This window comes from Elgaria multicarinata, chromosome 2, assembly GCF_023053635.1.
Source record: "Elgaria multicarinata webbii isolate HBS135686 ecotype San Diego chromosome 2, rElgMul1.1.pri, whole genome shotgun sequence".
Classification (NCBI taxonomy): domain Eukaryota; kingdom Metazoa; phylum Chordata; class Lepidosauria; order Squamata; family Anguidae; genus Elgaria; species Elgaria multicarinata.
In genome coordinates, this window is record NC_086172.1 from 1,272,360 (window position 1) to 1,299,716 (window position 27,357).

A 27,357-nucleotide genomic window follows, 5' to 3' on the forward strand; every position below is an offset into this window, starting at 1 on the left:
GCTAATTTATTACCCAGTTATGCCTGTGTGTCTAATTAGTTCTCATCCCTTCGCCAGCCTTACCCAATAAGCGCTGCTCTCACAATGCAGTGATTACTAGAAGCCAACATGAATTTGTCAGGAACAAATCCTGCCAGACTAATCTGATCTCATTTTTTGATTGGGTAACCTCCTTCATGGACTGTGGCAATGCTGAGGACATAATATATCTTGACTTCAGCAAAGCTTTTGATAAAGTGATAAAGGATGCAAACTAGCTAAAAGTAGGCAAGATGGAACAACTATTAGGATCCACAGTTGGCTACAGAATTGGACTCGAGGAATCATAGAATCATAGAATAGCAGAGTTGGAAGGGACCTACAAGGCCATCGAGTCAAACCCCCTGCTCAGTGCAGGAATCCACCCTAAAGCGTCCTTGACAGATGGTTGTCCAGCTGCCTCTTGAAGGCCTCTAGTGTGGGAGAGCCCACAATCTCTGTAGGTAACTGGTTCCATTGTTGTACTGCTCTAACAAGTCAGGAAGTTTTTCCTGATGTATAGCCGGAATCTGCCTTCCTTTAACTTGAGCGGGGACCAAGAGTGGGGACCAATGGTACCTTCTCAAACTGTGGGGAGGTAATGAGTGGGGTAACACAGAGCTCAGTCCTGGGCCCAGTGATCTTCAACATTTTTATGAATGATTTAGATGAGGAAGTGCTTATCAATTCAATTATTATTTATTCCAGTTGCAGACCAGCGAAATCAATATAAAACATACAAAGGATAGATAAAAAGTGACATAAACACAAAACACAGCTTTGTGAAGTTCCTCCTCTCAGGAGAATTGCAAAGTTATTTTTCTAATTTGCATTGAGGTCATAAGAAACTTAGAGACCCTTTCAGTAATAAGGGAAGACACATCCCTTAAAAAATTTGATACCAAAGTTGTGGGGTTCCATCCAGAAAAGGCTGTTAATAATGGAAAGATTAACTTCTTTCTGCATTCATCATACATGTTACAACGCAAAACGACATGTTCGACAGATTCTATTGCTCCAAAGCCATCCATTAACTGGGATTTTACTAAATGCTTATCAAATTTGCAGATGACACAAAATTGGGTGGGATAGCTAATACTCTGGAACACAGAAACAAACTTCAAAGTGATCTTGATAGGCTGGAGCTCTGGGCCAAAAACAACAGAATGAAATTTATAGGGCTAAATGCCAAGTTCTACATCTAGGAAAAAGGAACCAAATGAATAGTTACAAGATGGGGGATACTTGGCTCAGCAAAACTACAAATGAGAAAGTTCTTGGAATTGTTGTAGATCACAAGCTGAATATGAGCCAACAGCGTGATGTAGCTGCAAAAAAAGCAAATGCTGTTTTGTGCTGCATTAATAGAAGTATAATTTCCAAATCGCACAAAGTACTGGTTTCCCTCTATTCGGTACTGGTTAGGCCTCATCTTGAGTACTGTATCCTGTTCTGGGTACCACACTTAAGAAGGATGCAGACAAGCTGGAGGGGGTTCAGAGGAGGCCAATGAGGATGATCAGGAAGGTCTGGAAACAAAGCCCTATGAGGAGAGACTGAGAGAACTGGGCATGTTTAGCCTGGAGAAGAGAAGACTGAGGGGTGACATGACAGCACTCTTCAAATACTTGAAGGGTTGTCACACAGAGGAGGAACAGGATCTCTTCTCGATCATCCCAGAGTGCAGGACATGGAATAAGGGTCTCAAGTTACAGGAAGTCAGATTCTGGCTGGACATCAGAAAAAACTTCCTGACTTTAACAGCAGTACGACAATGGAACCAGTGACCTAAGGAGGTTGTGGGCTTCCCCACACTAGAGGCCTTCAAGAGGCAGCTGGACAACCATCTGTCAGGGATACTTTAAGGTGGATTCTTGCAATAAGCAGGGGGTTGGACTTGATGGCTTTATAGGCCTCTTCCAACTCTACTGTTCTATGATTCTAAGATTAAGCAATAACATGAACAAAAACTTCAAAAAATCATTTGCACAAATTGCACAAATTGCCACTGTCAAACCCCTCCAGAGTCCATGTATTGGACTCGACTCGCTACAGATCAAGTCGATGCCAGCAGGGAGAAATGGAACGAAATCTGCAGGGCTGAACTGGAAAGTTCTGTTGAGTTTTCACCCTACAAATGGAATTCTCATGGATGTCTACTCAAGGCCTGCAGGGTTGGCGTTGTTTTTTAAAAGCAAGTTTATTCCCAATTCAAGTTGCTGAGTAAAGTTGTCAAGCATGAAATTAGTGTATAGTTGAAGTTCAGTTGATAAGGGAGGGTCCCACTGGCCATGGACTAAGATGTTGTGTGCTACACAACTCTCTCTCTCTCTCTCTCTCTCTCTCTCTCTCTCTCTCTCTCATAATTATGATTCCATGTTTCCTTTACCTGGGCCAGGCCCAAGGCCATCTAATGCATATCTTTCATACTCTTTCCCCATCCTTTCTCACATTAGTTTGCACTGTCCCACATTTTCCTTAAATCATTGCATTAAAAACCTTAGAAAACAAATTGAACTCTTCAAGTAGAATACATACAGACCAGAACATAGAGCTTTTCCTAATTTGATTGTTACAAGTTTTTTTCTTTCTAGGTTTTCATAATATCATACACTTAAATATATGCTAGTTTGGGGGCACAAATGTCTAAAACAATATTTAGTTCTAAGAATACCCAGTATCAATTTATGCATACACAAGTTCAAAGGTTAAGATGGAGATTGTTTAAATGCAACTCTTACCCTCTCCTAACGTATAAGATGGTGTTGTGAGTTTCTTATTTACAGCTGCATAAACAGCTTCTGGTCTGTAGATTAAAAAAAGGTAAGTTATTTTGGCCACTGAAAGACGCAGTGTTCACTATTCAATGATATATGAATCAAACTTATGAATATCAGGAAATGCGGAGAAAATATGGTTATATTCAAATGTAACAATAAAACCATGATTTATTGTGATGGGAATGAGCTCATGCACTTCTCTCCTGGCTCATACGCTCCCTCTCTTCCCTGGTGCAAATCCACGGAGGAGATTGGAAGCTTCCCCTTCCATTTTACATTAGCCACAGTTTAGTGTGTCATCCAAACTCTAAAGTATGGTTAATCATAACTAAGTTTTGTTAAAATAAACCACACTTATAACCTCATAAGTCTTGGAATGTGGTGGTCGCTCTTCTTCCCTAAAGGCATTCAAACACAGGCTGGACAGCAATCTGTCAGAGATGTCGTTGTTGTTGTTGATCCTGCATTGAGCTAGACAGTGGATTAGATGACTTCTAATGTCCCTTCCAACTCTGTGATTCTATGATATCATAACTACAAGGCATCAGAGGCATTTTGTCAGCCCCTTATCCCTGTGCCTTCAATATTACTTTTTCTAGCAACAGTATAATAATTCACAAATACCTGACCTAAGCTGTGAGCATTTTCAGAGCAAACATTGGGATAGGTACTGAAGTTAATCAGGTATTTATATGCATTCCCCTCTTCCCTCCCAACACACTTTCCTTTTGTGTCATGTTCTTGTAGATTGTAAGCCTGTGGGACTGGCTTAAGAAATATTTTTGTAAGGCGCCTTGAGAGCCTTTTTGGTTAAAGGGCGGGATAAAAATGCTAAAATAAATAAATAATTGAAATGAAAGCTTTCATAATTTAAAAAAGAAAGAAAGAAAAACAAAAGGAATTGTAGAAGGCATTGGAAAATTCCACCTATGTAGATGCTGAGGCTAGGATATAGATGGGCAGTTGTGCACCTGCAACATTTTCTAGTGTATTCATATAAAATTTTGTCCCTCAATCACAAATATCTCTTTAAAATCTCTGAGTTCAAAGCACAACTTGGGGGTTTAATGCAAGAACAGTTTAAAGGGAAACTTAGAAAGAAAGAAAAACATGCAAAGCGCTGGTGGCAGTTTCCTTGGCCATGGCTAGACCAGGCCTATATCCCGGGATCATCCCTGTACATCCAAATGACACACAGGGGATACCGGGAACAGGCAGGGACGACCCCTCCATTTGCCTGGGATAATCCTTAGGTCTAGCTAAGGCCCCAGTTAATTGCTCTCAGGTCTTATACTCAGATCTAGCCAGCAGAGTTTAAAGAGTTATTTGGGCATATAAGGGAGAATCTGTCAGAAAGAGACTGAATCTCTTTTTAAAAATGTGTAGTGCGCCCATATGTCTCTGAATCCCAGCCTCACTATTCAATTCATCTTCTATGCCTTACCAGTCATATTTTTAAGCATATTTAGTCAAGACAATGCCCAGAACCTTACTTACTCCACTCTTTGGTATTCATGTCCAGGTAAGATCTTTACATACGATTTGGGAAACCATCCTCTTCCTCCACCTGCTTCTCCAAACCACCAATTTTCCTGCTGCTCCAGCACAGTAATTATGTCATTTTTTGAAAAGTTCAAGTGGTTATCTTTTTTTGCAGTCCAGGAACAAAGCGCCTGTGCTTTTAAGTTTTCTACAACTTGCCCCTGTCAAAAAACAATGCATTAGTGTCAACTATTTGTGCAATTTTGGTTTTTGTGTGTGTTTAAGGCCTTTCCACACAAAAATCTGCACTTGATAATTTAATACAAACTAGCAACTCTACTGAACAAGAAGGCAGGCAGAACATGGCTAAATTTAGATTACTTGGGGTAGTCAAGAGGATATAAATGATTCGTCTCACTGAAGTATTTTTATATTCATTGCTATGGATGACTAAGTCAGTTGTCCTTGTAAGGACAATTCAGCTCCAAAACAGCACACAAATAAGATTTTGTCTATTCAAACAGAAAGGGTTATGGCCAGTTTTGCCATAACAACACTTAATAAAACCAGAAAGAAAGCGGTATAGGTTTGGTTGGTTTGTAACTGTCCTGAAAATCTGTGGAAAGGCCAGGGCAGAAATCCCTTTAACAAATAAATAAATGGTTAGCCAATTCCAGATCTGCAGACTGTAAGCTTCACATTGCTTGAAAATTCAATTATGTGTCTCAATAAGATATTTTTCTTCAAAGTGAACAATACAAGGATAGAGGAACATAAATTGCTGTCCTTTCAATAGAACATACCTGTCCATGGATGGGAGAAACAGATCCTGGGGATACTGTGCGGGTAAAGGCAGATTTTTTCTGCCATGCATTAACATTCAAACTTGAGAAAGATGCATTTTGGTAATCTGTTTCTTCTGCTGGTTGACTTGGCGACAAAGGCCTGCAAATTCAATACATAAACATAAAGGTAGTATTCTTAGGTATTTGTAACAGCTGGAGTAATTAGTTGGGATGTAGCAAAGCTTCAAATATGCATGCAAGATGTTGTGCACATGATGCGCCAGGAATGAGGTTGTGTGCTTCACAATTCAATACTTAATACATCCCCTGAGGCAGAGGGTGGGCAGACTTCAGGCTGCCAGGATCTACTTCGTTTTTACTAGAATTTAGATGGACATACAGTTAGGATTAAGAAATCCTGAGCTCAGGAATTTGTTTGGAGTTCTAGTATATAGACATTGAAGACCATGTGCTTTATAGTATGGCTTCCTATTCTACTGTGAAGACTGTTCGGGGGTGCTGTTCTCTCTGTTACGGTGCATGGCCTTTATCCTTTGTCACCTCCAAGTTTGCATCTCCCTGCCCTGTAGGATTCAGTTTAAAGCCCTCCTGACGAAGTTCTTCATGCTGTGGCCAAACACATTCTTCCCAGCCCTTGTGAGGTGCAACCCGTCCCTTGCCAGCAGTCCTTCTGGATTTACTTGAGGCCTCTCTCCTCCTCCTTGCCTTGGTCTCCTCTTCCACTACACTCCCCCTGACAAGCTCCTGCTTGTCTCACTCCCATCTCTCTCTCTCCCTCTCTGGGAGCTGGGCTTCTGTATGTAGCTGTAGCTTAACTGAACGGCACTCACAGTCTTTCCACATAAAATACCACACCTGGTTAACTCAAGCTTTCTTCCTCATCTCAGCAGTATAATTTAGGGTGGTAGGGGAGTCGTTTTGTTGTTGCTATTTTTAACCAAATAGGAGCTAGAAATTTTTGCTGATCTGCTGCAAATCATCCAAAGATCCATCAGTACATCAAGATCTTTTGCCCACTCCTTCCTAATGAAGCTGAAACCAACCCTTGGCATTCATCAGCCACAGGGTATTCATGAGAAAGATCACTTCTGAATTGAAAGAACACAAATACTATTTGCATGTGGGTGAGTCATGGGATCATATCCATTTTTCTTAATACACAAAACAGGTAAAACTAGTACTCAACATAAATATTTTTACACATTTTAGTCGAAGTAGCCAAAATTATTACGTAGATTTTTCTCAAATGATGTCACATCAAATATATTTTATGTTCTGTGTGATGATGGTGTATTAAGATGTACTTACTCTACTGAAATTGAGGCAGTTGGTAACGATACTGTTGGAGGAAGTAATGCTTTCTTAGGAGGTGAAAATGCTTTTTCATTTTCAGGTATTTTTTCTACATAATTGCATGGAAACCAGCCAAAATGCCCTTGGAAGCTGCCATATAGCCAACCAGGCTCTCCATCAGTTTTCTCAACAACCTGGAGAAAAGAGAACGTACATAAAGTCAACAAGGAACACTGGGTTTGTTGACAAACTATTATGTTATCAATTTCCTACTTGTTTTAATTCTTTGTTTTGCTGTATGTAGCTTTGGATATATTGTAGAGAGAGAGAAATAAGCTTTATTTAATAATAATAATAATAATAATAATAATAATAATAATAATAATAATTTATTTATTATTTATTACATTTCTATACCGCCCAATAGCCAGAATATATTTATTTCTTACCCGCCTCTCCCTTTTAGTATATGGAAAATATCATTCCATCACCCATTTCTTACCTGAATTATATCTCCAGAATTGAAACTCATCTCATCATGATTCCTTGCTTCAAATGGGTATAAAGCTTTGTAATTCACAAAGCCAACCGATTTCCTAGGATCAGAGTCGCTAACAGCATGTCCTGAAAGTCAAGGAAAAACCATTACTGGCTGCTAATCCTATCTATTATGATACTTTTAAAACACCAGTTAGTATCCACTTCAGAGTCTGCACAAATGCACAACATTAGGGTGACCATATGAAAAAGAGGACGGGGCTCCTGTATCTTTAACAGTTGTATTGAAAGGTGAATTTCAGCCGGTGTCACTTGTATGTACCTGGTGAACTTCCCTCTTCATCACAACTGTTACAGCTGCAGGAGCTATACTAGAGTGACTAGATACAAAAGAGGGCAGGGCTCCTGCAGCTGTAACAGTTGTGATGAAGAGGGAATTTCACCGGGTGTGGCATGCATACAAATGACACCTGCTGAAATTCCCCTTTCAATACAGCTGTTAAAGATACAGGAGCCCTGTTCTCTTTTTCATATGGTCACCCTACACAACACTGGTCTCTCACTTATGGTAAATGCCCAATATCGACTTGATCAAAGATACCAGTGCAGTGTGTTAGCACTTTTGAATCGTTCTCGCCCTTTCAAGGTCACATCTACTACTTAATTGGAAACACCAAAAGCCACAGTGTACACATCTACCAAAATTCAAGGGCTTGGATTCTTCACAGGCAACTGTGAACAGAAGGCACCCTTCTGTTCGTGGGTGAGCAAGATCCAGCAGAGAATCCCACGGATGGAAGTAGAGGGAGGAAGAGAGGCCATTTCTGCTGATGCTCTCCTCTCCATGCACCACCACCTCCCTGTTCTACCTCAAGCCCTATGCAGCGTATTTTCCAAAGCACAATTCTCTCTTTAGGGAGAAGAGAGAACTGGTGAAAGTTGCCTCTTTCCCATCTGCTGGCAGGGACTCCGCCCAGGTAATGTCCCTGCTGGCTGAGGCAAACTTATGGCCCCGGCCATTATTCCAAACTCCAATGTAGCCAATCCTCATAATAACATGAGTAAGATACCTTCATTTTTCAATGTTGACTTAAGATTTTGTCCCTTTGTCTGCTTTAGGATGTCTACAATTTTTTCATTTAAATTTAATTGAGAAATAGGTTTCTCTGACTCTTGCAGATTAGCTGTGTCTTTCCTTTTCTTCGCTTCATCAAACGTTCTCTGCCACCCCTCAGCTTCTTTTGCAATCCTCGTCTGTCTCCTTTTGTCATCTTCCTTTTGCTTTTGCCTTTGCTGCTCAGCATCTCTGAGAATCTCTGCTTGTTTGCTCCTCTGCCCTTCATCGAGCTTCTCATGGGCCAGTTTTTGTTGCTGGACCTCCCTCTCTTGTGCAACAGCTTCCTCGGCTTTTTGTTTTTCCTCGTGGATTTTTTCCTGCATTCGCTCTTCCTGTAGTCGCTTTCTTCTTTCTTCTTCCTCCTTCCGGATATTCTCCTGCCACAAGTTCTCCTTTTCCCGTTTTGCTTTTCTTTTAAAAAGTGGGGAAAACACTGTCAATGAAACAATCTTTATGATACTGATGTTGAAAAGCAAGGCTGAATAGTAAAGACTAAGCATTTTTGAACCGCCCAGAGAGCTCCGGCTATTGGGCAGTATAGAAATGTAATAAATAAATAAATAAATAATACATCCTTAAAGTAGCTGTCCTTAAGTTTACATTATTGTATTTCAGTAACTTTGAAGGTCTCGGGGTGACTAAAAGGATTGAGCTGAGCGATATCGTAAGTTATCCTGATGCATACTATCCACTGAAGTGTATGTATTTTCAGGTATGCAAGCCAATGCTGGATGTCAAAGACGTGCGCTTACTTAGTTTATGCCGCAAAAACATGGCCTGAAGTGTGTGGGAAATGCTCACCCCATGGCATTGCCCCATAAGAACCTGCAGAAACTACAATTTTTGCGTTCTGCTGTTGTATACTGAAGTGAGGCCCACCAGCCTATAGTTTTCAGAGTTAAAGGAAAATATATGCATGCATATGCTTTAACCTTTTTTTGGTTATTGAGGCCTGCACGTGGATAAGGATAGAACTGGTTAACCGGTGGTTGTTTTGAGAGTTTATTCAGGAGTTTTAACAAATACTGCTGTTACATTTAGCTATTTGGTTGTACCCTAGTAAACTGATTATAAGGGGAAGCTGATTATACATAAAAGAAGATACTTCTTGTCAGTTAAATTCATATTCAGCAATTTCTTATAAAGCTTCTGTGTCCTAATGAATGCTTATTGATCAGGTGCAGCTCTCTAAAGATGTATGTTATCTTAACATTTAGGCTTTCCATGTAGTCCTATTAGAGTTGTGAATTCCAAACAAAGATTTTTTTTACTACTTTTCTAACCATAGCATCAATCGTGTGTGTGTGTGTGTGTGTAAATAAAAATAGTAAAATTTTAACATGTACAGAGCAATCCTATGGGGGCAAGGGGAGGGGGGATCTGTGACAGAACCACCACCAAATCCAAAGCTTTACCTGGCCAGGGCAGAAGGTGCATTTCCCCTATTTTTCTTACTTCTTTGCTACTGTGTTGTCTTTCTTACCAAAAAAGTAAGCCAGCCCTGGCATGCTCTTCACACACATACAGTTCCATGGAAACAAAGGGCATTTGGGTCTGATGGATAACAATGGGTATTTGCACCTGAATGCCCACTTCTTGGGCTTACCACAGCCAACAGCAACAGCTGGGCAGACAGAGCAGCAGAAGTTTCCCATGGAGGGAGAGGTCTGCAGTAGCCTATTGTCTCTTGGGATGCCCAACCAGGGACCAAAGGAGTTTAGCCTTAAAAATACAGCATTGAATACATAAGGACCATGAAAGCCAAAGTGGCCAAAAATAAAAGCTAACATTAAAACAGAAATGAACCCCCAAAATGCCAGATTAAACAGTAATATAAAAGGTGTTATCCTGTGATCTGAGAAAGGACAGTGAAGGTGCTAGAAAAAAATGGAATGTTTTTGATCATCACATTACCGTGCAACCTCATCCTCTACTCTTTTTTTCTGTGCAAGCTCAGTCCTTTTTCTTTCTAGTTCTTGGACTTTAACTTCTTTAATCCTGTGGAGCTGCTCAAGTGCAAATTGTTGTGTGCAGTATGTTTCTCTTAGCTCCTAATAAGATATAAAATGGAAGGGAAAATTCAACAAAAACAGTGTTTTTAGAGAAACAAATCAATATAATACAATGTAATCCAAGTCCTAAAATGAAAAGGCAAGGCTATTCTATATTAAGAGATGTTCAATCTCCTTAGCAGACAGCTTCAGAATTAACTAGAAGTTGTTCAAATGCTCCTGAAGTTTATTTACATTTATAATAACAACTTTTTGCTACATGAGGTAGCATGGTACGATGGAGGAAATGAGAAGAGGAACATTTAATTAATTCTAATAAAATTATGAAATACATCCATCAGAATGTGAGTAGAAAAATACAAGGGAATGGTAAAAGAAGAGTACTGGAAAAGAATTCAGCTTAATACTGACATTTGCTAAGTTCAGGATATGTGAACATTTTTCTTGTGCATACAGTAGAAAGAGAAACGTGAAAAGAACCATGTGTTTAAAGTCTGTAATCCTACACAAGGGCCAGTGTTAGACCATATGGTGCCTCCCTCCACTTGAGCAGCTCCAACTATTGAACATCATAATAGTATATTACTATTGTAATATATTTGTAGCCCATTTCAAGACTTTGGTGCATGATTTGCATGCGTGTGTTGGATCCTGAAATGGATCCTGGTTATGTTTTCCATTGATTTGTTAATTGCTGAGGATCTGGAGGAACAGAAGACTCAGCAGAAACTTAAAGGTCAACTCTACACCTGGACACTGAGTATCATAAGTGAATAATTGTCTAACTGATTGTCTTCAATTAAGGGTTGCAAGGAGTTGCATCATTGTACAGGTTGTCTATAAAAGTAAATGTATTTTCAAGTGCATGTATAACTTCCATGTCTCTCATGTGAGCTGTATTGACTGACCGTTTGTAAGTATTTGTATCTGTACTGCCATAACTAAATTATATATTTATTTGCCAGTAAAAAGGTTTATTTTAACCTATACAAATCTCTGTCTTAATTCACGTCTTTGCTGACTTGGCTGGGAACCGCTGTAATCTCTGCTAGTTTCTGTAAGGGCCCAGACAGAAACTTAACACAAAAGGTTATGTGCCAGAAGCCCAGTCTGTGCAATAACTAAACAGCTTATAAAGCCATAACTCAACAGCGTGAACTATTCTTGTCATATAAAGCAATGCACCTGCAATATCAGTGCCTGTGCCCAAACAGGGTGCAAGGAAAAAGGAATGCCTGAAACCTTCGGCGGTCTGGGTTATCAGAATGTGTATCTTCCCCCTTTTCAACCTAGCTCCATGATTGAATAGGGGAGTTTAAGATGCTGTAGTGGCAAGAAATGAGAATGGGATGAAGCCCACCCATCCCACACAGAGGACTCTCTTGTTCTAGGGAGCCTTCTCCACCTGGCACCCTGCAGGTGCTGCATCATCCCAACCAGGGCAACCACCAGCTGCTTGGAGGCCAGGGTCTCAGTGCAGTGCCCAGAGGCACCACAGAACCTGTGGAGACCTCCTTTGGCACCTGCCAAAGCCCCTTCCCCTTCCCTTCTCATTTTTCTTTTTTAAAACTGGGAGTCTGGGCACATTGCAGAGTGAAGCGCTGGGCTTCTATTGTCATTTTCATTTCTCCAGGGATGCCTTTGGACCCAACATTCTTAGAAAATGAAAATGCAGGGCAGCTGCAGACCACTTTGAGGTGTGCCCAGCCTTTCAGAAAGAAAGAAAAGTTGACTACACCGTTGTCTTTGTTTAACATCTCTACATGTTCCTTTGATCCAATTTCCTCCAGACTCCTAGTCAGGACTCCTGGCTCCCCATCCTTATCCACCCTCTCCACCACATAATCAACTTCTCTTCCCAGGGGCTGTTTGGGCCCTACTGCTTTCAAATGTGCCACCATATTTCTAGTTTCTAAAATGCTTCCCTTGACCCATCCCTTCCTTTCCAACATCTGCCCAGTCACTGTTCTATCTTTTCTTTTCATACTTCTGGAATGTACTGCTTAATCCCAGTGTCTTGACTTTCTGACTTCTAATTCTACCCTTGATCCCCTCCAATATGGCTTCCACTCCCTGAAAACCACTGAAACCAGCATTCACTAAAATTGATGCTTTCTACTTTTCTTTTTTGTTTGTTTGCAAATGTCCAGACAGAACTTCAAAGGACGCAGCTACTTCTGCAGTTAATGAATTACAAGTTAGAGCTCATTTTAGAATGTACTGTGTGATGATTATGGTGGCAAGAGGCAGTATTTCTCACTACCAAGGCATCCTTACAAGGTTGTCCAGAGGACGGCTTGAGGCCTTCCCTAACCTGGCCCCAAGGATGACACAATACATTCTACAGAGGCCTTCAGTGCATTTTGCAGTTAAAATTGCTTGCATCTGTTGCAACCTGGGCCTTAGCTAGGCCTAAGGTTTATCCCGGGATCATCCCCGGGGTCATCCCTGCTTGCTCCCAGGGATGACCCCGGGATGATCCCAGGATAAACCTTAGGTCTAGCTAAGGCCCTGGGCTCTGCTTTATGGACAGGTCCATTAGTGAACACATCCAGAGCACAATCTAGTCTTGCACAATAGGATGATTTTTAGTTGCTGAGGCTCAATAACATTGACAAGTGCTTGGAAAATTGCAACTGACTATTTGTTTGCTCAACCCTTTAAATCTGTTTAAGAAGGTCTTCTGTTGCAGTCCTCTTGTTTTGCTGTATTGATGCTATAAGGATTTTTATATTGCAGATTGCTTTAGGTGGTTGTGTATCTGAAAATTAGTGAATAATTTAAAAAAATCAAAAACCTCAGTGACTCCTACCAGATTACTGAGCCCTTCTTTTAGGTCAGCGGTTCTCAACCTGTGGGTCGGGACCCCTTTGGGGGTCGAATGACCCTTTCACAGGGGTCGCCTAAGACCATCGGAAAACACATATTTCCGATAGTTTAGGAAACTGTATTGACTGAACTATGTATCATCTTTTGTATTATTAAAGCTATTGTTATGTATTATTTTCATTAGCAAACCATCCCATGATAATGGATCGTGTAGAGAAGAACGAAAATAATTTTATGGTTGGGGGTCACCACAACATGAGGAACTGTATTAAAGGGTCGCGGCATTAGGAAGGTTGAGAACCACTGTTTTAGGTGTTTGGATCCTGAAGGGTCCTCCATCAGGAGGGTTCATTTTTTCTTTTTCTTTTTTTATTGTGAATTTAACGAAACAGAACAGAAAACAAATTGGGGGGGGGACCAACAACAAAAAAGAGAACCAACATTACATGCATAGAAATGTCATTTGTTTTCCATCAGATACATTCTTTAAAAAAGGAAAAGGGAGAGAGTTATGGATAGTTCAAGAAAAGCAGACCAAATATCCATGTACCCACCCACAAGTGAATACCACCTGTTCTATATACCACCCATTCTAATGTTGATAATGTTAAGTTCTTAGTCCATTGCATTACAGGAGGTGAACATTTATCCTTCGAATGTAATAATAGTTTGTTTTAGCTGTCATTAGAGCTCGGAAAGACCATTTGCACTGACCTTGTGTTAACTTCCAAGAAACTATTAGGTAGTGGTGGCCGGGCAACTGGACCCATTTCAGTCTGGTTTCAGGCCAGGGCACAGCACTGAAACAGCCTTGGGGGCTCTGACTGACAACCTACTCCGGGTAAAAGACAGGGGGAGTGCTACCCTGTTGATCTTCCTGGATCTCTTGGCGGCTTTTGATACCATTGATCATGGTGTCTTACTGGACCGGCTCTGCGAGATGGGAGAAGGAGGCACTGTGTTACAGTGGTTCCGCTCCTACTTGCGGGACCGACTCCAGAGAGTGGTATTGGGGGATTCCTATTCCACCCCAAGGCAATTAAGCTGTGGGGTGCCACAGGGTTCTATTCTATTCCCCCATGCTGTTCAACATCTATATGAAGCCGTTGGGTGAGGTCATTAGGGGTTTTGGGGTTGGGTGTCATCAGTATGCTGATGATACTCAGCTCTACTTCTCCTTGTCATCAGAGTCAGCTGGGGCTGTGAAGGTGCTGGACCAGTGCCTGGAGGCTGTATGTCCGGGAAAGCTGCCAGTAGACCAGCTAATTAGACGGAGATACAGACGTGGGCAGCGTGCCCAGACAAACCCCAAGAATTCAGCCACAAACTCAGCAAACAAACGGTGGAGTTTGTCTTTATCTGTGCTATGAAATAACACAGTTAACTCTTTAATGTCAGAGTACAAGACGTTTTAAACATAAGGCAGAGTCCAGTTCCGTTCCAAAAGTCAAGGGCTTACGAGAGGTAGAGAGAGTCCAAGAAACAGTCCAGAAGTCCAGGGATAGGAGCAGGTAACGAATTCCAAGCCAGTCCAAAGTTCAACCAGGATACAAGGTCACTACGATCCGAAGCAGGAATCAAAAGCTTTCGCCAGGATGCTCAGTTAAACTCTGGCAAAGTTCCTGTTGCTTCCCAGCTCTCTAAATACCCCTCCCTGGCAGCTACAGGTGTTCCCTATTGAGTTGGTGTCTAGTATAAATACGCAGAGACCTGCGCCGGGTTTCCTTTTCCGCCCTATGCTGTCTAAACAATTGTGTAGGTAAGTTTGTTGCTTCTCCCTCTGTGTCTTCTGAATTGGCCAAGCTCCCTGCTGGTTTAATCACCGGCACGCTGGTACTTGGCTCTGCTTCCACTTCATTCTCTGAGTTGGCCCCACTCCCAGCTGGCACCAGTTCAGCAGCCGTGACACTAGCCTCTGCCTGTAAAGGTCCTGCTTCCTCCTCCTCTGAGTCCATCCCCAACAACTCTTCAGAGGGCCTAACACTGTAATGGGCTGGATGAGGGCCAATAAACTGAAGCTGAATCTTGATAAGATGGAAGCTCTGTGGATTGGTGGTTCCTGAGTCCGGGAATGGGGTAAGTGACTTGTTCTGGATGAGGTGGCGCTTCCTCTGAAGGAGCAGGTGCGTAGCTTGGGAGTACTCCTAGATCCATCTTTGTCACTGGAGCCCAGGTGGACTCCGTGGCATGGAGTACTTGGGGTCAGCTTCAGCTGATCCGCCAGCTACGGCCTTTCCTGGACAGGTACAACCTAGCCACAGTAGTGCATGCACTGGTAACTTCCTGATTAGACTACTGCAATGCACTCTACGTGGGGCTCCCCTTGAAGATGACTCGGAAGTTGCAGCTAGTCCAAAATGCAACAGCTAGACTGCTGGTGGGTACATCTTACATAGACCACATAACACCGGTCTTAAAGAAACTGCACTGGCTGCCTATACGCTTCCGGTCGGAATTCAAAGTGTTGGTAATGACATTTAAAGCTCTAAATGGCTTGGGACCTTGATACTTGAGGGAGCGTCTCTCCTTATATATGCCTGCCTGAGACTTGAGATCTGTTGGAGATGCCCTTCTCTGCATCCCACCAGCACAACACATTCATTATGTTGGAAGAAGGGAGAGTGCCTTCTCTGTTATGGCACCCCCGACTGGTGCCAACGCTGATTATATTCTGGCGCCTAGTTAATACATGGCTTTTAAACAAAGCTTTTAATGGTTGAATTCACTAAGATAGCACACTGTTTTAACTGTTTTAATAGTTTTACTGCTTTTAAATTATATATCGTTTTAACTTGGTTTATGGTTTAATTTATTTTTAGCTGTGTATATTCACTGTTTTATACTGTATGCTTTTATTTGTACGCCGCCCTGAGATCTTATTGATATAGGGCGGGATATAAATGTTTGAATTAATTAAATCACACAAAGGAAGGTCAGGATCTCTTCTCGATCTTCCCAGAGTGCAGGACACGGAATAACAGGCTCAAGTTAAAGGAAGCCAGATTCCAGCTGGACATCAGGAAAAACTTCCTGACTGTTAGAGCAATACGACAATGGAGGTTTACTAGCAGTTACCTAGGGAGGTTGTGGGCTCTCCCACACTAGAGGCATTCAAGAGGCAGCTGGACAACCATCTGCCAGGGATGGCCTTGTAGGCCCCTTCCAACTCTGCTATTCTATGATTCTATGTTTCTATGAAATAAATAAATAAATAGTAGTTTAGGAGGACATACACAACATCCCATATTAAAGACTGTTTCAATATCCTTATTATCCTTATTATGACCTCCTCCAAACAGGGGGCAACTATTGGGCATTGTGAGAACAAATTAATAAAAGAAACATTAGGTGTATTACATCTCCAAGCCCTCATTAAAAAGGCACTGTGAGGTCCAATATACCCGAAACATTTTATTTTTTTTGCTGAATAAGGCATAGTCTAAGATCAGTAGAAGCTTCAGATACAGATGCTAAGACAACAATCCACTAATTAGGCAAAATAGGACACTCCAAATCTCTATTCTATTCCTGTCTTAGACTTTGGGTATCATATTTATTTACTGATATAAAGTATGTGTGTGTGTGTGTGTGTGTGTGTGTGTGTGTGTGTGTGTATATATATATATATATATATATATATATATATATATATATGTATATATATAATGGATCATAGGTCGACATGCCTGTTCAACTGCTATAAGTGTTTCCAACAGTAACGGAGGCTCGGAGGCTGTAAAAGTGTCCGGACCAGACCTAGATTCCAGCATGTGTTGCAGTTACAAGTATTTCCATTCAGCCGAAGTAGGTAAATTATATTTAACACATAAATCAGAAAATGACAAAAACATTTTGTCCGGACCCATTAATTGATTCAATGTAAAAATCATCCTATCCGACCATGTCCTACACAAAAACATTTTCTTTCCAATTCTTAAATCTGGATTTCCCCATAAAGTTTGCCTAAGAGAATGGATCAAACTGTAATTGATGTGACACCATACGCCACACCACTCCAGCAGCCAAGAGTGTAGGAGGGAGGTTGTTTATTCTGGTATGTTGAGAGCTTAGTGCCATCTATTTGGGAAGAGGGTCTAAACATGGATTTCAGAATGGACCATGGTGGAAAATCTAAACAAACTGGGAAAGACCAGAACTTAGCGCAAATCAATAGTTGGCCCAATGGTAAAAAGCAAGAGCTGCAAAATCAAACCCACCTTCTTTAATTGGAAGCTGCATCCATTTCAAAGATATTCATGGTGGGGATAGAACCCCAGAAGAATTTACAAAACAGAGCACTAAGTTGTTGAAAATATTTGCCAGGTATAAGTAAAGGAATCCCATGCATAACATACACAATTTGAGGTATAATATTCATCTTTAGTTTGTTGACTTGACTCCAAAGTCTCAACTTTAACGATGCCCATCTATCTATGCCTCACACAATCACTTTAATCAGCTTATTCAAATTTATTTTAATCAATTGATATATATGCCTGGGAAAAAGTATTCCCAGATAGGCAATAAAATCAGAGCACCATTGAAAGCCAACACCCTAGGGAATATGCTGTCCAATCAGCATCAATTCAGACTTTGACCAATTTATGGAATAACCAGCAGCTCACCAAAAGTGTTAATCAATTTCATCAAAGCAGGAACAGATGCCTGGAGTTTAGAAATAAACAATAGAAGATCATCAGCATGAAGAATAATTTTAAATGCACAAACCCGTAAATACTCCTGTTCTGTCTGATTGCACAAGCAAGGGGTTCCAAACATAGATCAAATATCAATTGGGCAAATGAACATCTTTTTTCATCCAAGCAGGAAAAAAGCTGACAACCAGCCATCAGTCATAACTCTTGCTCTTGGGGTTGAATATAAAATTCTAACCCATTTCGAACATTCCACTGGAAAAACCAAAATTACTCAATGAAACAAGCATAAACTTCCAATGAATTTTATCAAAAGCCTTCTCAGCATCCAAGGAGACAATGGTCGCCTGGTCCATTCTATATCTATTTAAAACTATCAAATCCACAACTAATCTCAAATTATCAGCCCCCACCCCTGCCTGTTTTTCAGATCCCACTTGATCTGATCTGACCAATGTTGTAATAACTTGTTGGAATTTATCTGCTAAAATTGCCATTAATATTTTAATATCAACATTCATTAGTGAAATTGGTCAGTAGTTAGCACAATTAGTATGGTTCTTGCCAGGCTTAGGGATGACTATTATATAATTTACTTATTTACAATTTTTATATACCGCTGCATATCTAAAATAGATTCCGAAGTGGTGCACATAGGTATAAACAGTAAAAAGAAAGAAGATTTTAAAAAGCAAATTAAAATTGTTCAATTTTAAAACAAAGGAACCAGAAAATCAGTGGCTAGTCAGTTGAGAAAGGCTTCTTGAAACAGTTGTTTTCAGAAGGTGCGGATAGCAGCATAAGGCTGGTGCCTGCCTGACCTCCAGGGGAAGGGAGTTCCAAAGAGAAGGGGCCACTACTCTAAAGGCTCTTGTCCTGGTGGATTCCAATAGGGCCATAGGGCCATGTAGAACCACCAGGAGCATGCTCTCCGAAGACCTCAGTGGTCGGGCAGGATGGTAAGGGAGAAGGCGCATCCTCAGGTATCCTGGTCCCAAGTTGTTTAGGGCTTTGTATACTATTCCCAAAACCTTAAACCTGGCCCAGTAACCAAAAGGCAGCCAGTGCAATTCCCTCAGCAAAGGAGTTATATACTGAAAAAAGGCAGTTCCTGACAACAGCTGAGCTGCTGTGTTCTGCACTAGCTCCAGCTTCTGGAGCAGCCTTAAAGGCAGCCCCACATAGAGCACATTGCAGCAATCTAGTCTATGAGGTTACTAATGCCCGTACCACTGTGGCCAAGTTCATAGAATCATAGAATCATAGAATATCAGAGTTGAAAGGGGCCCACAAGGCCATCGAGTCCAACCCCCTGCTCAATGCAGGAATCCACCCTAAAGCATCCCTGACAGATGGTTGTCAAGCTGCCTCTTGAAGGCCTCTAGTGTGGGAGAGCCCACAACCTCCCTAGGTAACTGATTCCATTGTCATACTGCTCTAACAGTCAGGAAGTTTTTCCTGATATCCAGCTGGAATCTGATTTCCTTTAACTTGAGCCCGTTATTCCGTGTCCTGCACTCTGGGAAGATCGAGAAGAGATCCTGGCCCTCCTCTGTGTGACAACCTTTGAAGTATTTGAAGAGTGCTATCATGTCTCCCCTCAATCTTCTCTTCTCCAGGCTAAACATGCCCAGTTCTTTCAGTCTCTCTTCATAGGGCTTTGTTTCCAGACCCCTGATCATCCTGCTTGCCCTCCTCTGAACACGCTCCAGCTTGTCTGCATCCTTCTTGAATTGTGGAGTCCAGAACTGGACGAAATACTCTAGATGAGGCCTAACCAGGGCCGAATAGAGAGGAACCAGTACCTCACGTGATTTGGAAGCTATACTTCTATTAATGCAGCCCCAAATAGCATTTGCCTTTCTTGCAGCCATATCGCACTGTTGGCTCATATTCAGCTTGTGGTCTACAACAATTCCAAGATCCTTCTCGTTTGTAGTATTGCTTTTTTTAAAAAAAAATAAAATTCTCCAATACTTAAACATACAACATACAATTAAAAAGAAAACAACATTCTACATAAATGTTGAATAAATGTTGAATACTAATATCATATCTAAATAACATAATCAAACTTAACATATAAGTGCACCCCCCACCTTGGGATCTCATTCCTGATTCCAAAATCTCATACTTTCCTCTGCTGGCGGTTTCCCACTTCCCTTAGAAAACACAAATATTAGGAACTGTTTCCAAATTCCTTCAAAATCATTTGTTTTAGCTATACCTCTTCTCCATTTAATATTGCAAGTCAATTTGTCATTTATAGCTATGTTCCATACTTCTTTATACCATTCTTCAATAGAATATTCCCCTTGAATCTTCCAGTTCCTAGCTACAATCAATCTTGCTGCCGTCAGCAAATTCGTTATCAATTCCTTACTTTCTTTTTTACATTTTAAATCTTCATATAGTGACAGTAATGCAACTTTTGGTGTTCTTTATATCTTCATTCCCACAATTTCTTCAATCTCCAAAAACACCATCTTCCACAATTTTTGTACATATTTGCATTCCCACCACATATGTAAATACGTTCCTTTTCCCCCACATCCTCTCCAACAATTTGCTGAATGCTGATTATTTATCTTGTTTAATCTAACCGGGGTTAGGTACCACCTCCATATAATTTTAAAATAATTCTCTTTTATTCTTACTGACATATTTCTCAACGCTCTTTGTCTCCATAGTCCCTCCCAACTCTGTTGTCCTATTTGTATGTTTAAATCTGTCTCCCAAACCATTTTACCTGAACTATCCATCAACCCTTTCTCCACCAATATTCTATAAATTTCACTCATTAACCCTTTTGACACTATTCTTTTTCCCCTATCCTTTTCTTTCTAAACTATTAATTCCTCAAACTTCGTCAATTCTCTACAATCTCCATTTTCTGTTATCCACTTTTTAGTCCACTGTTCTAATTGCCAATAATTTAACCAAATTAATTTTTTATCTTTTAAAACCTCTTCTATTTTCTCTCTTGTATTCATTCCTCTTAACCATTCCCTTAATTTCATTTTATTTTTTTCTATTAAAACTTTACTTAATCTACTCTTTAATTCCTCCGGGAAATTTTTTAACATTATTACCGGTGACAAAGGGGAGCTGCTCGGAAGCTGCTCCCCTTTATATTTACTCCAAATTTCCCAGTGAAACCTTAAGAGCGGGTTACCTATATTTTCCACCCATTTCTTTTTCCCTTCCCTAAAAAATACATTTTCCAGATTGATCTCTACATTACTTGTAGTTTTATCAGCCATCCAATCTAGTTCTCCTATTCCTACAATTGCCTCCACAATATGTCTTAACCTATTAGCTACATAATATAGTTTAATATTTGGGAGACCCAATCCTCCCTTTTTTTGACTTAAATACCATTTACTCTAATTTACCCTCGCTTTCTTATCTCCATTACAATAATTATTTATGATATTTTGCCAACTTTTTATCTCTAATTCTGAAATTTTTATTGGTAACATCCTAAACACAAAATTGATCTTTGCTAAAATCTTCATTTTTATTAATGCTATTCTTCCAAACCAGGATAAATTTAATCTTTTATATTTTTCCAATTTTACTAAAATCTCTGTTTTAAAACTATTTAAATTCTCTTTCTCTAAACTCTCTAAATTCTGTGTAATTTTAATTCCCAAATATCTAATCTGTTCCTTAACTTTCATTTCTCTTCCCTTTTCTTCCCAGTCCTTCTCTTCTTTTTTAGTATAATTAAATAACATCATCTCTGATTTGGACCAATTTATTCTTAGCCCAGTAATATCCTCAAATTCTCTCAATTGCTGTTTAATTCTTCCCATCTTTTCTATTGGATTTTTAATGGTTAGCAAAGTATCATCTGCAAACATATTCAGTTTTATTTTTTTCATACTACCTATTCCTTCTATCTCCTCATCCTCTCTTATTGCATTCGCCAATAATTCCATTACCATTACAAACAGGACCGGCGAGAGTGGACATCCTTGCCTTGTCCCTCTGGCTCGTCGTATCTTATCCGTAACTCCATCATTCACTACCACTACGGCTGTATTTTGAGAGTACAACTGTTCTATTATAGCTTTAAATTTATTTCCAAATCCCATTTTATTTAGAACCATCTTTAGAGCTTGCCAGCTCACACAATCAAAAGCCTTGAAGATATCTAATGCCAAAATTCCTGCTTTGGGCTTAGACTTTTTTTATCACCTGTATTGCATTTAAAACTCTTCCCACTAAGTTATGCATTTGTCTACCTGCTACAAATCCACATTGATCTTCCCCTATATATTCACCTATAAATTTATTCAACCGCCTTGCTAAAATAGTTGAAAATTTTTTAGCATCTTGATTTATTAATGAAATAGGTCTATATGAATCAGGCACAGTCAAATCTTTATCTGGTTTTGGTATCAAAATTATTAATGAATGTTCCCATGATTCTGGTGTCCTTTCTCCTTCCAATATGGAATTGTACAGCTTCAATAATTTCGGTACTAAAAAAGTTTTTAAAACCTTATAATATTCTGATCCTAAACCATCTACCCCAGGTGATTTACCCATTTTCAAATTCTCAATTACTTCTTCTATTTCTCTTTGAGTTATTACCTTCTCCATTAACTCTTTGTGTTCTATTTTTATTCCCTTCTTTATATACTTTTCTATATAAGCTTCCAGCTTCTTTTTTTGAGTATCCTTTCCCTTATATAATTCTTGATAAAATTCTTGAAAGATTTTTATTTTACTCTTCATTATATGACAATAATTCCCTTGTTTATCTTTCAATATTCCTATCCCGTTCCTAGCTTTTTCCTTTTGTGTGAGTCTGGCAAGCAATCTAGAATTTTTATTGCTATTTTCAAAATACTCCCTTTTCATATAGATTAAGTTATTCTGAACTTCCTCTAAATTTAAATTTTCGAATTGTTTTTTCTTCGCTTGTATTTCTATTAATTTATGTTTATTTTTAGATTGCCAATAATCTTTCTCCAATTCCTTAATCTCTTCCTCCAACTTTTCCTGCTCTACAAATTGTTGCCTCCTTAAATTACACATTTCTCTAATGCATATCCCTCTTGCTATTGCCTTCATGGTATCCCAGACAACTGCCCCTGTCGTTCCTCCCTTCTCATTAATTTCCCAAGTCTCTGACAGTTCCCTCTGTATTTTTTCTACCACTTTATTATACTTCAAAATTCTTGTATTTAATTTCCACCTAAACGCTTCTTTATAATTCTTTCTAACTGTAAACTCTAAACTTAACAATGCGTGATCTGCTACCTTTATTACCCCCGTTTCCATTTTACATACCTTAGTTGCAAACTCTTTTGAAACAAAAATATAATCTATCCTAGAGTATGTATGATAAACTGGCGAGTAATAAGAAAAGCCAGGATTCGCCCCACTAAGTAAACGCCAACAATTCACATAATCTTTTTCTTTTACTAATTTATTCAATATAGTAATATTATTTCTCTTTTCCGGATTAGTGGGGTTTGACCTGTCCAATCTATTATCCATTACCATATTACAGTCCCCAGCTAAAATAACATAACCCTCCTTAAACTTTTCTATTTCTTTGAATAATTCCATATGAAACTCTCTATGTCTCTCATTGGGGGCATAAATATTAACTAATGTATATGCTTCACTTTCAATTTGTCCCTTTATCACAATATATCTACCATTATTATCCTTTTTTACAGTTTCTAATATAAATCCGATTTTTTTTGCAATCAAAATAGCCACTCCATTTTTTGTTGTTGTCCCCAATGACTTTTCATAATAAACTGACCATTTTGTGCATATTTCGTTTACACCATTGAAGCCTTGGTGTGTTTCTTGCAACATAATGATATCAGATCTTTCTCTATTTAACATTTGTTCAATTCTCCTCCTTTTCACGACTGCCCCCAGACCTTTGACATTGAGCGTTGATACTTTAATTTTCTTATCCGTATTTAATCTTTTGATATTCCTTCCGATCCTGTGTGCTCTGCAACTCATAATCACACACGTCCAAACACAAAACCCCTAAACCCCCCTTCATGTCCCTCCCTCCCACCCTATTTGACCCCCCACCCACCCCCCACCCACCTCTTCCCCCCCAAATCCCCGTGAGTCTACCACTCTGGCCATTATCTACCTTTAAGGGGGGGGAGGCGGTGCTCCGCCTGAGCGGCAAGACCTCTATTTTTAACAATTTTTATACATTATTATCTCAAAAACCATTTATCAAATTTATTGTGTTCCAGACGCCCCAGCTTCACCTCCATTCCCATCTTTAGCTTCCAAACTTACATCCTTAGACAAGCCCAAACTCTTCAGCAACTCCTTGCCCTGATCCAAAGAGGTTACTCTGTACTGCATCCCACCATGCGAAAATCTTAAGAAAACAGGGTAACCCCAAGCATACTTTAATGCATTCTTTGTTAGCGTCTCAGTTATTTGTTTAACACTGCGTCTCCATTGGAGTGTTTGCTGACAAAGATCATTGTAAATTTGCACTGCTTTGCCTTTGTATTTTATCATAGCCACAGACCTCAATTTCTTCATAAGTTGCTCTTTTCTGTAGTAACTGCCAAATTTCACTAGGATGTCTTTGATTGCTCCTCTGTAGTTTGCTCCTCCCACTCTATGAATCCTTTCCAGCTCCCAGTCTTTTAATTCCAGATCAGGCATCATATCTTTAAACCACTTCAAAATTATTATTCTCAAATCCTCTCCTGGTTCTTCAATAAAATTTTTAATTCGTACGTTGGATCTACGATCTTGGTCTTGGAAATGGATCAGCTTTAATTCTTGATCTTGGAACTTCACATCACAGCTTTTTTCAAAGACATCCTGCCTTTTCTCCAATGATTTTACTTCAACATCTAGCATCTTTATAGCTCTGTCATTCTGGGCAATCTTGTCAGCCAGCACCCCCATCCTCTTATCTGCCTTCTTCACATGTTCATCCATCTTTTTAATCAGGGTTGCATTGCTATCCAATCTCAAACTCTTAAGTTCCTCCATAGAAGTTGGCGCCATGCCAGCTTTTTCCGCCCTCTTGTCAGTCCCGTCTCTCTCGTTCCCACTCCCACTCTCACTGCTTTGTGTAGTTTCTTCTGTGGGAACCTTTTCAAGACGGGCAATATTATGATTGGAGGGGCGTATTCGCTGTCGAATAGCTTTTCCAGGAGGTTTTTTTGATTTACTAAGGTTTGGCATAGATCTATTTATGACTGTTGCTTAATGTCCCGAATAACAATCAACACCGTCTCTTCTTCCATGCATATCAACCACTTTCCTCTTTCGATGCTTTCTGAAGGGTGAATTATTTGCCAATTAAACTTTCTTCCCAGCTAAGGAGTGTATTTCACAGTAATTTGTCAGACTAGGATATGGCAGAGCTCCAGTAACAACAAACTCACTTTCATTTTCACCGCTCTCCTCTCTGTTCCGCCCGACTGATTTCCAAGCCCGAACACCGGGCTAATTTCTCCACTCCTTATACTGATTATGCTTTCAAAGATAACATCTTCACCCAGAGTTAACAGTCATAGTCATTTCCATTAATTTTCATTAAAGACCCATGCCTTTTTAAATGAGATAATCGAGTTCTTAGAACACCCGTCCGGGAGCCCTTTAAAAAGACGCCTTACCCTCTCATGGCGTCCAGCTCCGCCCCCCGTTTGTAGTATTGCTAAGCCAAGTATCCCCCATCTTGTAACTGTGCATTTAGTTTCTATTTCCTAAATGTAGAACTTGGCATTTATCCCTATTAAATTTCATCCTGTTGTTTTCAGCCCAGCACTCCAGCCTATCAAGATCACTTTGAAGTTTGTTTCTGTCTTCCAGGGTATTAGCTATCCCACCCAATTTGGTGTCATCTGCAAATTTGATCAGCGTTCCCTGCACCTCCTCGTCCAAATCATTAATAAAAATGTTGAAGAGCGCTGGGCCCAGGACTGATCCCTGCGGTACCCCACTCATTGCCTCTCCCCAGTTTGAGAAGGTTCCATTGATAAGTACTCTTTGAGTCAAATTCTGTAGCCAACTGTGAATCCACCTAATAGTTGTTCCATCTAGCCCACTTTTAGCTAGTTTGTTAATCAGAATATCATGGGGCACTTTGTCAAATGATTTGCTGAAGTCAAGATATATGACGTCCACAGCATTCCCACGGTCCACAAGGGAGATTACCTTATCAAAAAATGAGATCAAATTTGTCTGACAGGACTTGTTCTTGACAAATCCATGTTGGCTTCTAGTGATCACCACATTGATTTCAAGGTGTTTACAGATTGACTTCTTTATAACCTGCTCCAGAATTTTCCCAGGGATGGATGTCAGACTGACTGGTCTGTAGTTCCCAGGTTCCTCCTTTTTGCCCTTTTTGAAGATAGGGACAACGTTAGCCCTCCTCCAGTCGTCCGGCACCTCACCCGTCTTCCATGATTTTGTAAAGATAATAGACAAAGGTTCTGAGAGTTCTTCCGCTAGCTCCTTCATTATTCTAGGATGCAGTTCATCGGGCCCTGGAGATTTGAACTCATTCAAGGAAATTAGGTGTTCTTTGACAGTTTGTTTATCAATCTCAAACTGTAATCCTGCTCCCTCAACTCCTGCTTCACTTTTTCCAGGGGGGTCATAGACCTGATTTTGGGAGAAGACTGAGGCAAAGTAGGAATTGAGCACTTCAGACTTTTCTTTGTCATCTGTTATCAATTTGCCATCCTCATTAAGCAGTTGAACTACCATTTCTTTCCTCTGTCTTTTACTACTCACATATCTGAAGAAAGCCTTTTTATTGCTTTTAGCAGCCGTCGCTAACCTCAGCTCATTCTGAGCTTTAGCCTTTCTGATGCCATTTTGGCACTTCTGCGCCACTTGTCTGTACTCTTCTTTTGTAGCCTGGCCTTCCTTCCACTTCCTATATGTATCCCTTTTTGTTTTCAGGTCATCTCTAAGCTTTTTGTGGAGCCACATTGGTTTTCTCTGTTGTCTTCTATCTTTTCTCCTTGTTGGAATTGTTTGTAACTGTGCCTTTAAAATTTCATTTTTTAAATACTCCCACCCATCCTGCACTCCTTTTCTCATTAGGCTCATTTGCCATGGGACCTTACTTATCATAGTTCTGAGTTTATTAAAATCAGCTTTCCTAAAATCCAGAGTATGTGTATGCTATACTCAACTTTTGTCTCCTTCATAATCAAGAATTCAAGTATGACGTGGTCATTTTCCCCCAGACTTCCCGTAACTGACACTTTATCCACTAAGTTATTCCTATTGGTTAATATCAAGTCAAGGATTGCCTATCCTCTAGTTCCTTCCTCCACTTTCTGTAGGAGAAAGTTATCACCCACACATGTCAGGAATTTCTTGGAAGGGCCGCTTCTGGCAGTATTGGTCTCCCAACAGATATCAGGGTAATTGAAGTCCCCCATCACTACTACATCACACTTCCTTGAAACACTGGCAATTTGTTTCTCAAAAGTTTCATCCTCGTCTTCTCCTTGATTGGGTGGTCGGTAGTAGACTCTGATTATCATGTTCTTTTTATTCCTTGGGCCATTTATTTTAATCCAGATGCTCTCGATGGGGCTCCCAGTCTGATCCACCTGTATTTCTGTGCAGGGATAGGTATTTTTAACATATAGTGCAACTCCACCTCCCTTTCTATTTCTTCTGTTCTTTTTGAACAAGTTATATCCTTCAATTGCTATATTCCAGTCATGGGAGTCATCCCACCAAGTTTCAGTTATACCTATCAAGTCGTATTTGCCTTCATGTAATAAGAGTTCAAGTTCATTCTGTTTGTTTCCCATGCTCTGGGCATTAGTATATAGACATCGAAGACCATGTGTTTTATAGTCTGGCTTTGTTCCT

The 27,357-nt window shown here is 40.0% G+C and overlaps 1 protein-coding gene across 2 annotated transcripts in view; it reads right to left on the reverse strand.

Moving 5' to 3' along the window:
- The window catches only part of ITSN2 (intersectin 2), a 199,386-nt gene that overhangs the window by 85,872 nt on the left and 86,157 nt on the right, over window positions 1–27,357 (reverse strand). For both annotated transcript variants that reach the window (XM_063115903.1, XM_063115904.1), the window contains 7 exons: window positions 9,909–10,045; window positions 7,948–8,405; window positions 6,882–7,003; window positions 6,395–6,573; window positions 5,084–5,225; window positions 4,296–4,501; window positions 2,760–2,824 (listed from right to left, as the gene is read on the reverse strand). In XM_063115903.1, coding sequence (XP_062971973.1) covers window positions 2,760–2,824; window positions 4,296–4,501; window positions 5,084–5,225; window positions 6,395–6,573; window positions 6,882–7,003; window positions 7,948–8,405; window positions 9,909–10,045 — 1,309 coding nt within the window. The remainder of the gene's footprint in view (window positions 1–2,759; window positions 2,825–4,295; window positions 4,502–5,083; window positions 5,226–6,394; window positions 6,574–6,881; window positions 7,004–7,947; window positions 8,406–9,908; window positions 10,046–27,357) is intronic.